Source organism: Peromyscus maniculatus, chromosome 17 (genome assembly GCF_049852395.1).
Source record: "Peromyscus maniculatus bairdii isolate BWxNUB_F1_BW_parent chromosome 17, HU_Pman_BW_mat_3.1, whole genome shotgun sequence".
Taxonomy (NCBI): domain Eukaryota; kingdom Metazoa; phylum Chordata; class Mammalia; order Rodentia; family Cricetidae; genus Peromyscus; species Peromyscus maniculatus.
Genome location: NC_134868.1, coordinates 39,751,896 through 39,768,826, shown reverse-complemented (window position 1 = coordinate 39,768,826; position 16,931 = coordinate 39,751,896). Strand labels below are relative to the sequence as shown.

The following is a 16,931-nucleotide window of genomic DNA, read 5'->3' as shown; positions in this document are numbered from 1 at the left end:
CCACCTCTATGGAATGAGGAATTACAGGTTATTATAAAATAGGGCAAACACAAAATTGGTTTGCTCCTAGAGGAGCAAACATTTGAAATCAACCTTTCTGAAATCTAGTCTCCATCCATGGGTTTCCTTTGTGTTCACAAAAGTCCTATTTTGTTACTTACCAATATTAGACTCAAGTTGCTGGAGTAGGTCCAGGTTACCAGAACAGAATTCTGGAGTTATGTATATGATCCTGTATTTGCCTCTGCAAAGACAAACCAAAATAGAAACAGAAAAAGAAACACTCCAATAAAGAAAGCAATCAAGAGTACCAACTTAAAATCAAAATAGGTTTTTAAGTCACATAACAGGGCCGATTACACAAAAACAAAGGAATGCTATGCACACACATGCACACGTGGTAGTTCTTTGATTTATCTTCAACTCATCAAAATAAAATGCAGTAATTCCTGTCAGGGAGCATTCGGCATGAAGGCTGTATTTCAAGCCAGATCCTTGTTTCTAACAGTCCAGTCCCAAAACAAAATGCCCAAGCTAGATGATCAAGCCTTTGTAAACTTTTTGTATTATCCCACATCTACACACTCCACCTGTGAGAGCTAAAATCCAGACTCCTTGTTCTCTCGTGATTAAGACCTCAATATCCCAGTTTATTCTCTGTATTCTGCTGACAGGAATAAATGCTCAGTTAAAGGCAATCCCTCCTAGAATATGAACACCCGATCAAGAAGCAACCAGTCAACATAACATGTCAAAGTGGGAGAAGCAAAGCAGCCATCTTTTATTTGGTGACTGATCTCTTCAGAAAGAAAACATGAAAGGAGACCGTATGTAAAAAGAAAGGTCTTTTGTGTTCTCCATGCCCAGTTTTTCTCAGTGAGAGCCAAGTGAAATTCCTTTATCCTTAAAATAAAATTCACTTTTTGCTTAAACTATTTATGTTAACTTGCTATTATGACAGGTTTTATAATGAAGGCTAGAAACTACTTATGGTGTCTTCACTTTACCAAACAAAAACAGATCAAATTAGACTTCATTTTCTAGATAAAAGTTTGTTTTTAATTCATCCATTCAACAAATATTTGAGTTTCTATTACATGTCAAACATTGTATTTCCACTAGGAATTTATTAGGCATAGAATAAACTTTCCTTTATCTCCAGGAAATTAATACAATTTTCTAATTACTATAAGGAACAATAAAAATAATAAAATCTGGTGTCATTCTACCCAGGTGTGGACTCAGTTCTCCTTCCTACAAGAAAACCAATCTGAGACGAGTTAGCTAACTTCAGTGTATCCCAGTTTCTTGAATATTAGCTGTTTCCTTAGAGAACCAGACTTAGGGCATCTTGGTTAAAATGGACACAGGAACATTCCCAGAACTAAAGAGCAGCCAGAAAAACTAATGCAACTCTGAAAACAATGAGCGTAATTGGAGGGCTTGTTCTCCAGACAGGCAGGCTTATTAAAATAGCTATGGTAACCAAAACAAACAGGTCCACAGAAGCATGAGCAGACATGCAGCAAGCAATCTGCACACACCAGTTCATTTCTGAGAAAAAAGGGGACCCAGGAGAGAAGAGATGGAGCTAGAACAAAACTACCCCCCTCAACAGAATTATTGAAAGAGGAAGAAAGGCCATAAGCTAGCAAAGTATCCATAAAGTACATATAAATAAGAGATCTGTATCCACAATTATATAAATTGCCACCAAAACAGGGTTAAAAAATGGAAAGTGGCAAAAGATCGGAACAGTCGCTTCCACAAAGGTATACACACAGCAATAAACGTAAGATACTCAACATAATTAGACACCAGAAAAATGCAAATTGAAAATACAATGAGATCCTGAAAATACAATTAGTGGCTAAAACCAAAGACCGACTAAGAAATGACAGGTTTGGCAAAGAATAGGACTTATCACGCAGTGCCACTGGAGATGTGAATAGTGGGATCACGCTCAAGATGTTTGACAGTTCCTTAAAAAGTTCAGCATGAAATAGGCACATGACCCAGCAATTCTGCTCCTAAGCATGCACACAGGGAACTGAAAACACACACTCATCCAAAAACTCCTGCATGAAGGTTCAGTGCACTTCGCCTGTTATCACCACCTCTAAACAGAAAAGCCTCAAATGTTCATCATCAAGGATTAGATAAACAACATGCGGGCTGTCTAGACATCAGAAAATTATTCAATTAAGAAAATAATGAGCCGGGCGTTGGTGGCGCACGCCTTTAATCCCAGCACTCGGGAGGCAGAGCCAGGCGGATCTCTGTGAGTTCGAGGCCAGCCTGGGCTACCAAGTGAGCTCCAGGAAAGGCGCAAAGCTACACAGAGAAACCCTGTCTCGAAAAACCAAAAAAAAAAAAAAAAAAAAAAAAAAAAAAAGAAAACAATGAGGCCTCAATCTTACACAAAGATCTACAGGCCACAAATACAAAGAGCAGGAGAAGTGATTTTCTCAGGGGATTAGCACACTACTACTAAACGGTCAGCCCTGAAAACACACACACAAGTAACAATAGACAGACTGAGTGGATTCCACTTGGGAATATACATGTATATACACATATGCGTGTGATAACAATTATTGGGGGAAAAGTTGTAAGTGTAAAAGAGCACAGGGAGGGGTATATGGGAAGGTTTGGAAGAAAGAAAGGAAAGGAGAAATGTAAATATGTTATAATTTCAAAAATAAAGTTTTTTTATAAAGACTTTTCAAATATGGACAATTTAGTCATACCTTAAATAAAAATGTACATAAAATTCTCTTATACTATAAACATTTTACAATCTGAAATCATATAAATTACTCACAATTTAATATCTCCTAGAATATTTTTTGATTGTGCTGATCCAAGTAAACAGGCTGGAATGTTGGACATTCTAAAAAGACAAATATTCTGCATCAATACACACATTACAAACACTAACTTCATTCTCAAAGAAGAGATTTAATAATATATATTCCTCTTCTTTCTAGTATTCTTTCTTTTCACATCTTGCTAACCTGATATACTCCTTCAAAAGCCTGATGAGACTACTTTTTAATGTGGGTTTTTCAAGAAGAAATTTAAAGGTTTTCACAGATAAAAAGTAAACTTTAGGCTTAGAAGAGGGTATATATAATCCAAATATATAAGAAATTTTCAGAGAACTAATAAGAACATAGTTTAAAAAGTAAACTTTTATATATATAACTTATATCAAGCTAAAGAGACCAGACAGCAGAGCGACAAAAAAAAAAATATCAAAAATTATATGGCTTTTAGAAACAGCCATAGTAAACTGGCATAAAGCAAGAAATCTTTTTAAAGCCTGCCCAGGACAATCTGGTAGCCTTGAATTAGAGAATTTAAGAATGAATGTAAACTCTTCCACTAACACTTCGTTTGCTACCAATAAATGCAGCCAGGTGTGGAAGGGCAGGCTCTGTATGCCCAAAGCCTGCAGGGCAAGGCAAGAGGACAGAGTGACAGTATCCCGGACTATACATAGCAAGACTCTATCTAATTAAATAAGATCAAGTCACTTTCAAAAACATATTACTGTGAACTAGATTTACATCCATCATCTGATATTTCATGTCTAGAATAAACACAGGAGGAGAGCTGGGCAGGTGGACACTGAACGGAGAAGACTGAGGCCGTTGAGGCCAGCTTGGCCTGCATAGTAAGATCCTGTCTTAACATGTTCTTGCTGGCTTGCTTATCAAAGACAATGATGCAACAATGAAACTACTACTTACTCAAGCTGGAGAACTTGGTCTTCCATCAAAGAAATGAGAGGTGAAATAACAATGCCAACCTTGCCTGCATAAACAGGTGGGTACTGGAAGCACAAACTCTTCCCATATCCTTGAATAAAAATCATACACAAAAATAAAAATAACCTCTGGGTGTTTTACTTTCTTCTTACAGTGTGCTTGCATAGCAGAATAAATACACTTATAAGGTAAGTCATGCATAAATATAAAACCTTTTCCATGTTCACTTTCTCCTCTATTTAAGTTTGTGAAAGATTAAACACCTTTATGATTTTTAAATGATTGAATTATTTACTTTAAGTGTAACTTACCAGTTGCCATGACAACAACATTATCTCTTCTTTCTTCTAATACAGAATGAATGACTTTCCACTGAACCCTTGAAAGTAAAAAGTAAAGTGCTTTATCAATAACAATCCAATGCACAAGTTAAGACCTATTTAACTTCTGCTCTCTAATAAACTCAGACTTTTTCAGTTTCCTATATAAGTATGTGTAAGTCCTAGGATTTTTAGACAAAAACACCCTTAGATCAACCTCTCATTCAGACTGACCAAATAACAAGTTTTCATATAGCATGTGCATTAAATTTTATTACATACATCAAAAGTATAAAATAAACCCCCATCTTTATACTATATACCCAAAAGAACCAATATTTTAAAATAAGTAAGGGGAATGTTGTAGGTTTGAAATGAGAAACCTATGGAAAAGTGATAGATAGTCAAGGGGAAAATCTACTGGAGGTGAGATCTGCATATGCAGATGACAATCTATTCTTATCTGAGTGCTGTCTATAAGACATGCTGAGTTGTCAGAACCTCCTTCTCATACATCTATGTGTGTCCTTCTGTACATAGGATATATTTTAATCTTGAAAAAAACTAGGAAGAAATGTTTCTATGGATTCTATTTCAATTTCTCAAAACTGGAAACACCCAGTCTAAATTTTTACTTGTTTCTAATCTCACATTTGTTCATCTCATGTTTCTAGTTATTGATGGGATCTTGTGATGGTCTGCATGAAAATGGCCTCCATAGGTTCATAGAAGTGACATTATTTGAAAGGATTAGGACATGTGGCCTTGTTGGAGTAGGTGTGGCCTTGTTGGAGGAAGTGTCTCACTGGGGGTGGGCTTTAAAGTTTCAGAAGCTCAAGCCAGGACCAGTGGCTCACACTCTCTTCCTGCTGCCTGCTGATCCAGATGTAGAACTCTCAGCCACATCTACAACACCATGTCTGCCTGCATGCCACCACGCTTCCCACAATGATAATAATGGACTGAATCTCTGAATGAGTAAGTCAGCCCCAATTAAATGTTTTCCTTTATAAGAGTTGCCGGGGTGTCTCTTCACAGTGATTGCACACTGACTAAGGCAGCCCTCTAGATGTAAATATATTTTGATATGTTAAAACAGTACAACATCTCTGTTCCACACAGACTGTTCTCTTAGAGACTTATGATAATGTACTGTGGGACACTTGCACAAAACAGAAGGGACACTTGTTTCCTCCAAGTTCATACTTAATGAAAGGTAAATCAGCAATGAGAGAAAATTCATTTCTTATTATGTAGTTTCTACATAGAAATACTCAGTTAAAGAAAAAAAATGCTTTCTTTCTTATTAAAAGAACAAAAAAACTTATATAATTAATATTTCAAATAACTTTGGAGTCACATATTATATACACTTGACATGTATGGCTATAGTAAAATTTTGCTACTACTGTTACAGGAATGGATTATTTATATTTTTTCTCTGTGAAAAAAATTTAAGTACATGACTTAATTAATTGAGATCATACTCACGGTTTAAAACTGCAATGGCCGAAGTAGGTCTTGAGGCAACTAATTTGCTTTGCATTGGGCTCTGGCAATAAATGGTCTTAAAAGCAAATAAGATAATAAAATTGACATTTATGTTCAAAAACAAATATATCACGTAAGAGGAGGAAAATGTTCATTTCACTGGCTTCTTGTAAAGAATACAATGACATGTAACATGTTAATTTCTTTCCATTCTAATCAAACTTGACCCTCTAGGTACCTGTCACAACACCAGACAAATCCTTTGATTACTACTAAAGTATTAGAATTGTACTTGGACTTCACACTTCACCAACACTAGAAAAAAAAAAAAAAGACCCAGCATTTTCTAATTAGGTACACTTACAAGATCTAACATCTAGAATGAACCAAACCAAAGCAACCAATATGCCAATGAAACTTTATATTAGAAAAAATTTTCAATTTATGTTAATAAAAATTATATTAGCATTCCAAATTAATTATACAGAGAAAGCAAAATTTTAGTTGTCTAAAACTAAATCTAGTTCCATAAATTCAGTTACCTTGATCTAATTTAGTTATCTATCCAGTTTAGTTAGGGAAATGTAGATAATTAAATCTTTAGCCAGACATCTTAACTGCACTGCACCGGGGCTATGTTAGCTCTGCCAAGGAGCCCACCACTGTCCATCCTTAGAGGCAGACTCACAAACAGCAAAGGAAGGGTCAAATGCACATTCTAGGCAAGCTATCATTAACCATATGAAAAGTATTATCTCACACCTTTAACAACTCTTAACAGAAAGATCAAACAAATGGCTGCATTTAATAAAAGAAGAGGAAAATGTTTTATCCGTATATTTGTAAATACCTTCCACCTACAATATGTTTTGAAATTTCCACATTTTCACACAATAATATAGTCTGAGTACAGTGAGAGTTCTACTTTTTGAGAAGACTCTACAAGTTGACAAACTGATTATCTACACTTAAATCATAATTGCACCATTTGCACACTCATTGACTACATTCTTTGCTGTAAGAAAGTTCCCTGGTGTGGTGCCTACTTCAACAACAAGCTCCTGGGAAACAGACTGCTTAGAACCAGACCATTTATTCAATATAAGCAGTTAGTAATGTTGTTGGATTTTCTCTTTCTCTTTTAGGCGGCCCGCCACCCAGCTCCCAAATCAATCACACACAGAGGCTTATTCTTAATCATGAATGCCTGGCCTTAGCTTGGCTTCTTTCTTGCCAGCTTTCTTTAACTTTAAATTATCTCATCTACTTTTTGCCTCTGGGCTTTTCCCGTTCCCTTACTTCTGTAAATCTTACTCTTACTCTGTGGTTTGCTGTGTAGCTGGTAGCTGGCCCCTGGAGTCCTCCTCCTTCTCTGGCTACTTCCTTCTGTCACTCCTTGATCTCTCCTTTCCTCTCAGATTTCTCCTATTTATTTTCTCTCTGCCTGCCAGCCCCACCTATCCTTTCTCCTGCCTCGCTATTGGCCGTTCAGCTCTTTATTAGACCATCAGGTGTTTTAGACAGGCACAGTAACACAGCTTCACAGAGTTAAACAAATGCAACATAAACAAACAAAAGTAACACCTTAATATAATATTCCACAACAAGAAAACTATTTCACCACTGTCACTAGGACCCAAACAAATCTATAACTCAAGGATGAAAGGCTTCATTCACCAATTTCCTGAGAGACAAGAACACCAAGGAATTAAATGGCTGGTATATAGACCTAAGAAGTAACTATATGCCACCAAGTCATTCAACTCCAAATCAGTGAAAAGTCAGTGAAAGGTGAGCAGCTCCCAACCTATTTCTTACCCTCATCTTCTTGTTCCTCTTTAATGGCTTCATTCCCATCTCCGTCGTCCTCCTCCGGAGGATGGCTTTCCATTTCTAACCATTTAGAATGAGTTGGTTCCACCATGTCACTATTTAGGTTTTCTAAAGACTGAAAGTTTAAACGAAATTTTAAAAGCAAAACACTGACAATGTCGTATCTTTTTACTAAGCACAAAAAGAGTGTTATTAACAAAGCCTACAATTTCGTGGGAAACTGGCAGATGTGCAAGCAACAGCACAAAAGAACATGTGTGCTCCTCTATAAATATGTGCTGGGGAATGGCTGCAAGGCGTAAGGCCAGGCTGGAACACGGCCAGCACAAACAAGGTTCAGCAATGGCATATAATGAACTGCCCCTGGGAGATCGATCAAACATTTTAAATCTGCGTAATTTAGGCAGTTTTCCTTCTTGGACTTCAATGTTTTAGATTCCCAAGTAGTAAAATACAGATTTTAATGCTACTTCCATAATAAATTTCTCGACATTACATGTGAGTCACATTTTTCTTGAGTAAAGATGATTATTAAATTACAAGCGAGTAATAAATGTGTTTGTCAAAAAAAGATTCAAATAATTTTAGGAGAGAAATACTACTTACATAAAATAAAATTGTTTTTGACATTATACATTTTCTCCCCTATTTCAAAAATATTAGTACTATTGAAATTACTTTATCTATAAAACTTTTTACTAAGGAGTGACATGGAATATTCATTTAATCAAAGTTCTTATCTTCACTTTTTATGAGGCCTTTTTTTTTTAGTGTGGCTTTAAGAATGACTTTGAAAGCATAATATTTCAATCCTGTAAAAGGAAAATGAAAAAAACACGGGTGATTCTGTTTCTTTAACTCTACCAATATATTCAGAGAACAGAGATTATTCAAGGTATAAAATATGTTACAGATGTCCACAAGTATCGTATACATGCACCACTTGAACAGAATGCACCAGAGAAAGGGAACCAGCAAATATGATTTAGCTTAATATGAGCTAAATGTCTTAACGATGAGCCAGGCTCTGTGGTAAACTCTGATGTAAGCACTGGACATCAATGGAAAAGTGAGGATTCAAATCTACAAGTTAATTAGGAATCCACACCCTATTATTTCTGTGATTGCCACTACTAGGATTCAAAACTAAACAACTAGAACATTACTACACTGAACTAAAGTTGGTAGGAAAGTAGATACAAAAGCACACTTCTATTTCTCTTCTTTTTTCGCTTGATTTAACTAAACTTTGCCTTTCCCTTTTCTCACAGTCTGGTTCTTCCTGTCCATATATAATTCATGATACTTGATAAACTGGAGATTAAGTGAAGGGATAGAAAATACACAAATTTATACTTCAGTTTTGATAAGACAACAGAGTAAACAGTCATTATAAAATTACATGTACTCAGTATGAAAATCCCACAGTCAGAGAAACCAGGAACTGTAAATGATTCAATTAGCAAAAACAGAACATCTAAAATGTGGCAAACACAGGAAGAACAAGAAATCAATTTCATGCTAAAGTGCTTAGTCACTGGCCAGATTCCAGAGAGAGACGGAGAAGGACCACAGAACACACATGAGAACTCATGATGTCATACCTAAGTCACTACTTATTTATTAGGAAATGGAAACTGAAAAAAATTGTCCAATATTAAATTATGGGCATTAATTTCCTTGTGATAGCATCTGATTTAGAAATGAAAACATTTTAGTTATTTAAATGTTCTTTAAAAAAATCTGACATCATTTTTTCAAACATACCTTAAGCATCTCCATTTCTAAATCTTCATCACTTTCAATTATATAAGAGGAATCCTTTTCATCATCAGTGGGAGATAAATGCTTTTAAAAGGAAGTATTTTGAAGATTAACTTTCTGTGTCATTGATTCTACACCCTCTGTTGTATTCACTAGACATACTTAGACATCTTCCTCTCCTTTAATAGGCCAATGTATAAAGCATAATTATATGTTTACAGGATGAGTAGACAGAGGAAAGGGAAAGGAAGAAGAATGATTTTTTAAATATAATCAAAGAGAAAGAAACTGCATAGTTAAAAAGATAGGCAAGTTAGATAAACAGATTGGAAATAAAATCTACACTCAAAATAACAACAAAAGTACACGTCCTAAGGTCAATTAATGTCAAACTGAGCCTCTCCAACTTTTGGATACGTGAAACTACACCATGTTGAAAAAATTTGTACAGACAAAGAAAGGTAATTGTTCTTTTATATATACTGACTTAAAAATACCAAAGACCAATATAAAATAATTATATTTTCTTTAAATAAATCAGTATTAGTATATTTGAAAAAGTATCAGATACATTATTTACTTGTCTGTTGCTAATGTTTGGAAATGAATCTTTACAATGATTTGGCAACCCCAAAAAATCAGGTGTCTAACAAAATGTGAATCTTTTCTCTCTCTCTCTCTCTCTCTCACACACACACACACACACACACACACACACACACACACACACTCACACACACACACACAAAATTGAGTAGGAATAATTCCCCAAATGCTGAATATTTAATTTGGAAATGGGAAAAGGAAAATAGCTTTAATTAACATGCTAATTTAAAGCTATCAAAAGATTTTAAAATACATTTTTTAACTGAGAAAGGTTTTATTGCTTCCTAAATAGGGTCTTAAACAAATTTTAAAAAATGCTAGTAATCTATATAATAAAATGGCAATAAAATTAGTATAAAAAATTTCTCAAATAAAAATCATGATCACAATTTCCTATTATATAAACTAAAGTGCATATCTAATGAGAAATTTCTACAGAATTAGAATAATGCACATGTCAGCAAAAGACAGTATTTTCTAAAGAGAAAGTCTGGTTCACAAGTGGTTGGTATGAGATTATTTTGAAAACTTTCAAACAACATACATTTACATGCTCAATAGAAATAATTAGCAAAATGTTATAAAACCCAAGGAATATACCTAAGATTGGGTTTCCATTTCTATAATGAAATTAGGAGAAATAATTCTATACAATCTCTTCAAAATCTAAAATAAAATTTGTTATTGCAAAACAAAACTGCAAAAACTCCAGAGATTCTGAGTGTCTCCTGTAATTTGTAAGCTAATGAAAATGAGGAAGGAAACAAGAGCTCATTGGCTCACCAGGGGACAGTACAGACGCCTGAAAAACAAAGCACCCTTTCACTCTAGCAAGTAATTTCTATGTGTAGAAATAAACCTATCCCCAAATCAAGTTTGGATGAGTAAACATTTAGGAAGTATCCACCAAAAAGCTATTACCTATTATGTAAAAAGAAAAAGAAAGAAAGGAAGAAAGGAAGGGAGGGAGGGAGGGAGGGAGGGAGGGAGGGAGGGAGGGAGGGAGGGAGGGAGGGAGGAAGGAAGGAAGGAAGGAAGGAAAGAAGGAAGGAAAGAATAAATTGTAAGGCAGCAATTTCAACAAATGTTCTCTTGACAATATAAAATCTTTCAACTATGCAACCCTATTTATTGTACTAAGTCTCACAAGTTAAGGTGGCCCTCTGTTTGTATTTGTAAAGTTTTACTGAAGCACACAAGGCATAACTCTTCGCATGTGTCTGTGGCTACTTTACCGTCCAACAGCAGAACTGAACAGTTGCAACAGGCACTACACATCCTACAAAGCCTAAAATATTTGCTCTGTGCATATTTATACAACAAAGTGAGCCAACCACTAATGGATATATTATTTCCTCTCGATTTAGTACCTCAGAAGCTTGGTGAGAAACATCATTACATTCTTTTTCTTCAGTCTGCTCTTTCAAAATTTGGAGTTCATATTCTGAAATATCGAACATCAAACAAGTTCTTTCCATCTCTTCTCTCAACAGATTGTCTTCTACTTCATCTTCAAATCCACCTTCTTCTTCCTTCACTTTATTTCTAAAGACATCAACTTCATTGTGTTCCACTAAATTGTCAAATTCTGGGTCCCATTCCTCTTCTTTAATTTTAGGAAAATCGCCATGTTCTCTAATTTGTTTCTCTTGGTCTCCAACAGCAGCTGAATCCTCCGGCGACATTAAATTAAAACTAGTCCCCTGCTCCAGTTTAATCTCAGTGTTTGTAGAACCAAATATCACCTTTCTCAATGAACATAGATTTTCTGAAATATTCTTCAATATTATAGGAACCCTAAAAAATTCAAGAAACATTATTCAAGTTTAATTTTATCAATCATAAAGACAAGTTTTAAAGGTTCTTACTAAACAAGTTATGAAGAAGACCCATTGTTCTAAAATTTCATTTCCACACAGTCACACGTGATTATGAGTGGTAGTCTATACTTGCCTGTGTAATTAAGTACTTCTGATGCTAGCAGTATTGTTGCATATTCAATAACAGTCAGTAGTGTTTGGTCCCAAATTCATTTATGCCAGCTTTTCCTTTTTCTCTTTGATAATTAATTTAATGAAATATAAAGTTCATCAATAAGATACACGCACAACAACAAAAAGTAAAACCTATTCCATTCAATTCTGGACTAAACACACAAGAAGAGCTAACATATTTCTGTTTAAAAAAAATTGTTGGATGGTGGACCTAGAGTCCTCTAGTTCCTCCCCCAACCCCTTTCAACCTTTGCTTCTAGTCCATCTCCATTTATTGTGGCAACCATCAACCCTCAGAACCACACTACCAGGGACTGCCAGTGGCCACACTAAGCTATAAGCAACCTTTATTATCCTTCCTGTCCTCCATTAGATCTCTCCAAACTTACTCTTAGTCCCAGTGCAGGCCCCTAGGAGCCCATACTCTCAGCCCACCTTCATCCCTTGAGGACTCTGCCTCTTGGTGTGGACCTAGGGCCCCCGAGTTCTTTTTCTACCCACTTGACGTTCAGCCTGTCATTCTTTTGTGACACCTGATGACTCCCAGAAACACTCTCTATTGGGGACCCCACAGCAACCATACTTGGCTAGGACCTAGAGTGGGCAACAGCAATGTAAAAACAGAATACCCACCCAACAAAGACAGATATCTACACCAAAAAACATCTCAAACATCATAACCCCAGATTCCAGTTCCCAAGACAATAAATAAATAAATAAATAAATAAATAAATAAATAAATAAATAAATAAATAAATAAAATAAACAGTCAAGACAACATGCCTCCTCCAGAAGCCAGCAACTCTAATGCAACAGGAACCAAGAAAGGCAATTTAGCTAAAGCACAAACAAGAACTTCAGAATAGCAATTATGAATGGTTCAAGGACATTAAAGAGGATATAAACAAATGCCTTAATGAAAACAATAAAAATACAAACACTTCATGAAAAAAAACTTAAGACATGAAAGTGGAATTGAACAAATAAATAGAATCACCAAAAAACAACCAAAATGAAAATGAAAACCCTCAGCAGGAAGCCTCACCAACACATCAAAAGACATGGAAGAAAGAATTTCAGGTCTCAAAAACAAGGGAGAAGAAATGTACAGTTCAGTCAAAAAAAAAGCTAAATCTAAAAAGATCCAGGCACAAAACAACCAGAATCCTGAAATACTATGAAAAGACTCACACCTACAAAAAATAGAGGTGGAAGAAGAAGAAGAAATCCACATAAAGGCACAAAGAGTATTTTTAACAAAACCGAACAAGAAATTTCCCCCAATCTCAAGAAAGAAATGCTTATCAAAGTACAAGAAGCATACAGAAAACTAAAAAGACAGGACTGGAAAAGAAATTCCCCACAAAACATAATCAAAACACTAAACATACAGAAGAAAGGATATTAAAGGCTGTAAGGGGAAAAGACCAAATAACATATAAAAGCAGAGCCATTAAAAGTACCAACCTCGCCGGGCGGTGGTGGCGCACGCCTTTAATCCCAGCACTCGGGAGGCAGAGGCAGGCGGATCTCTGTGAGTTCGAGGCCAGCCTGGTCTCCAAAGCGAGCTCCAGGAAAGGCACAAAGCTACCCAGAGAAACCCTGCCTTGAAAAACCAAAAAGTACCCACCTGACTTTTCAATGGAGACTTTGAAAGCCAGAAAGGGCCTGGATAGATGTTCTACAAGATCTGAAAGACTACAAATGCCAGCCCAGATTACTATACCCAGCAAAACTATCAATCACAATAAGTGGAGAGAAAAAAAATCCATGATAAAACCATTATCAGGTACATGTATCTACCAATCCAACACTGCAGAAAGCACTAGAAGGAAAACTTCAGTCTGAAGAGGTTAACCACACCCAAGAAAATGCAAGGAAGAATCCCAGACCAGTAAATCAGAAGGGGGGGGGACTCACAATGTAACCACAAAGTAACAAAATTCAAAAAGTAAAAATTAACAAGTCTGTGTGGTGATATTTTGTTTGTGATCTAACCAATAAAGCTTGCCTGAAGATCAGAGTGTGGAGCCATAGAGACCAGGCAGTGGTGGTGCACACCTTTAATCCCAGAACTTGGGAGGCAGAGGCAGACAGATCTCTGTGAGTTCAAGGCCACCCTGGGCTACATGAGATTGAGCCAGTCTAAAAGAGAAACAAAGCCCAGCAGTGGTGACTCAAGCCTTTGATTCCAGTTCTTTGTATTTCACCCCTTTAATCCCAGCACCAGGGAGGCAGAAACAGAAAATGATGTGGCTGTGTGGAGAAAGGAATATAAGGTGGGAAGAGACAGGAGCTCTGTCCCCTTTTGGCTGAGGATTTTGTAGAGGTAAGAACTAGTGGCTGCTCTGCTTCTCTGATCTTTCAGCTTTCACCCTGATATCTGACTCTGGGTATTTATTAATAAAACCAATTAAACTTCAAGCTACATCACTGTTCATTGATTAATAACTCAATATTAATGGTCTAAATTCTACAATAAAAGGATACAGAAACACTGTCTTCCAGACACAAGACTGACCCACACATGAACTCTCTGAAACTGTATGGTAGCATTCATAAGAATGGTAAATGTTCAATACAGACAAAATCCCGGCACACCTAACAAAAAAGCTCTTTGCAACTGATACTGATGGGAAGGGAAAAATCAGGTTTTTTCCAATAAATTGTCACTGAGCATATCAACCATACTGCAGGGCAGGCTCCAAGCCCAGGAGCAGTAAACCAACACAAAATGAACTCCATGCTTTTTCTGTAGGCTTTTTGTTTTGTTTTGTTTGGGTATTTTTTTCTTATTGTTTTTTTGTCTGTTTTTATTTTTATTTGTTTGTCTGTTGAGATAGAGGGGTGGGTAGGGAGGTGGGGAGGACCTAGGAGGAGTTGGGGAAGGGGGAAACATGATACAAATATATTAAAAAAAATGTTTAAAAAATGTTAAAGTATTTGACTATAGTCAAAATAACTTAAAAGCTCATAAGAAAAAACAAAAATTCTTAGGACTCTGTATTCAGATGACTTCAAGTATATTGAATTATCACTCCATTTTAAAGAAACTAAAATTAGAAATTGGAAGTAACACATTCTGAGTGTAGTCTAAATAAGAAACACTGTGCAGAACTGCAAACAGCAGGCCACATTTAATGAAAACTCCATGATGCTTGTCTGGAGTGCCCAAGGCCTCAAGCTCAATCCTCAGAACTATGGAAAGAAAAATTGTATAATAAATTAAGAAATTAGAGAGTCAATGGAGTTAGATAAGCAAAGAGATATATTTTCTTATATAATAAGGGTTTTTGGGATATGTATTCCAATTTTTCAGTCTTAAATCAATGATTTACATAATCTAAAATGTTTATGTAGCTTAAGGAAATTTTTATGTTAATGGTTCAAATGAAACTTTGCTCTTCCATGAAAATAAACTATCAATGTGTGAGTTGTTCCAGGAGTTGTTTCCACATTGAAAACTGCATTATTACAAGACATAGAAAAATCAAGCTAGAACTGACTGGATGCTTTTATCCTGCAGCTAGCATTCATACTTGGAAAAGGTATCATGCAGGCTGCTGGAGGGTGGGGGATGTCATCAAGGGTGTTACCCGACTGTGTACCATGCATGTTACAGTACCAACCTTCCAAGAAAGATGTACCTACTGGTGAGACAGTGACATGACTGGTCGTGGGTGGCCAGCAGCATTCTGATAGGATTTGAATGTAGCTGGAGTTTTCTCTCTGGGTCCTGCCAAGCCCCGGCAGTCCCTCAGCCCACTTATAAAATAAACATACAGACGCTTATATTATTTAAACTGCTTGGCCATTAGCTCAGGCCTATCATTGTCTAGCTCTTACTCTTTATATTCAGCCCATTTCTATTAATCTATACTTTGCCACATGGCTCGTGGCTTACTGGTACCTTACATCTTCCTTGTCCTGGCGGCAGCTGCAGGCAGTCTCCTCCTTCCCTTCCTGTTCCCTCAATTCTCCTCTCTATTAGTCCTGCCTATACTTCCTGTCTGGCTACTGGCCAATCAGTGTTTTATTTATTAACACATTTGCCATACAGAACATCCCATAGCATTTGAAGCCTGGACCTTCAGGAGGGAATATATGACTGGTGGTGTAAATATGGTCAAAACCTTTGGCTGGGGAAGTCATGGGCCCTAGCAGAGGAACCTACTGCTGATATACTGCTAAATGGACACAGTCATATTGTCTTCTAAATATTTATATTTTTACCCATAGTGCTGCTCTCAGTCTTGGTCAGAGAAACTTCTATTTGCAGTGGGCAATGGCTAATGATGACACATAATAGTCAAAGTGCTGAGCATAAATGATTGTTGTATGCTCAGCCTGAAATGGGACCTCTATATCACTCCTTCCTAAGCCCCAATGGATGTCACAGACAGGATGGAAAGACTGTTAAGAGTAGGGAGATATAGAAGAAGAATGCTATGAAACATTGCCTTCCAGATACAACATGGCTATTGAAATCATAAACACACAGCAGCTGTGGTTACCTGCATTCGACCTGCAAAAGACAGGGCCTTTCAACATTCCCCCATGAACAAGGAAAGCTCACTAGAGACCCCATCCTTTCCTGAGGAGCTTTGCAGTTAGTGGTTGCCTAGAAAGGCGCAGTCATTCTCTTCAGCAGTATAGTCACTGGGAAGTTGCCAATGTCCAGTCAACAGCCTCATAACCATGCTCACACAATACTCCCAATGGTTCAGGCAATAGTGGCGCACACCTTTAATCCCAGCACTCGGAATGCAGAGGCAGATGGATCTCTAAGTTTGTGGCGAGCCTAGTCTACAGAGTGAGTTCCAGGATAGCTAGAGTTACACAGAGAAACCCTGTCTCAAAAAAACAAACAAACAAACAAACAAACAAAAACAAATACTCTTAATTAAATTCAGCGAGTCACACACACACACACACACACACACACACACACAAGACATGGAAGAAGAAAAGGAACTACTTAAGAAGTGAGTAAGCATGAATAAGGGGAAAAAGGAGAGTGTAATGGAGATGAATATGATCATAATAAATTGTATGGGACTGTCAAAAATCAAAACAAAACTGCACAATTAACAACCCTCTAAAGTTTGGCTCAACCTTAAATTGTCAAAGTGTGTAGTAACACCAACAAA

The 16,931-nt window shown here is 36.5% G+C and overlaps 1 protein-coding gene across 4 annotated transcripts in view; it reads right to left on the bottom strand.

Annotated features, from left to right (window-relative positions):
• Wrn (WRN RecQ like helicase) overlaps positions 1-16,931 on the bottom strand; it is a 118,106-nt gene that overhangs the window by 64,458 nt on the left and 36,717 nt on the right. For all 4 annotated transcript variants that reach the window (XM_015992785.3, XM_015992787.3, XM_076553533.1 and 1 more), the window contains 8 exons: positions 11,158-11,584; positions 9,185-9,265; positions 7,403-7,532; positions 5,585-5,660; positions 4,085-4,152; positions 3,756-3,864; positions 2,825-2,893; positions 162-244 (listed from right to left, as the gene is read on the bottom strand). In XM_015992785.3, the coding sequence (XP_015848271.1) occupies positions 162-244; positions 2,825-2,893; positions 3,756-3,864; positions 4,085-4,152; positions 5,585-5,660; positions 7,403-7,532; positions 9,185-9,265; positions 11,158-11,584 (1,043 nt within the window). The remainder of the gene's footprint in view (positions 1-161; positions 245-2,824; positions 2,894-3,755; positions 3,865-4,084; positions 4,153-5,584; positions 5,661-7,402; positions 7,533-9,184; positions 9,266-11,157; positions 11,585-16,931) is intronic.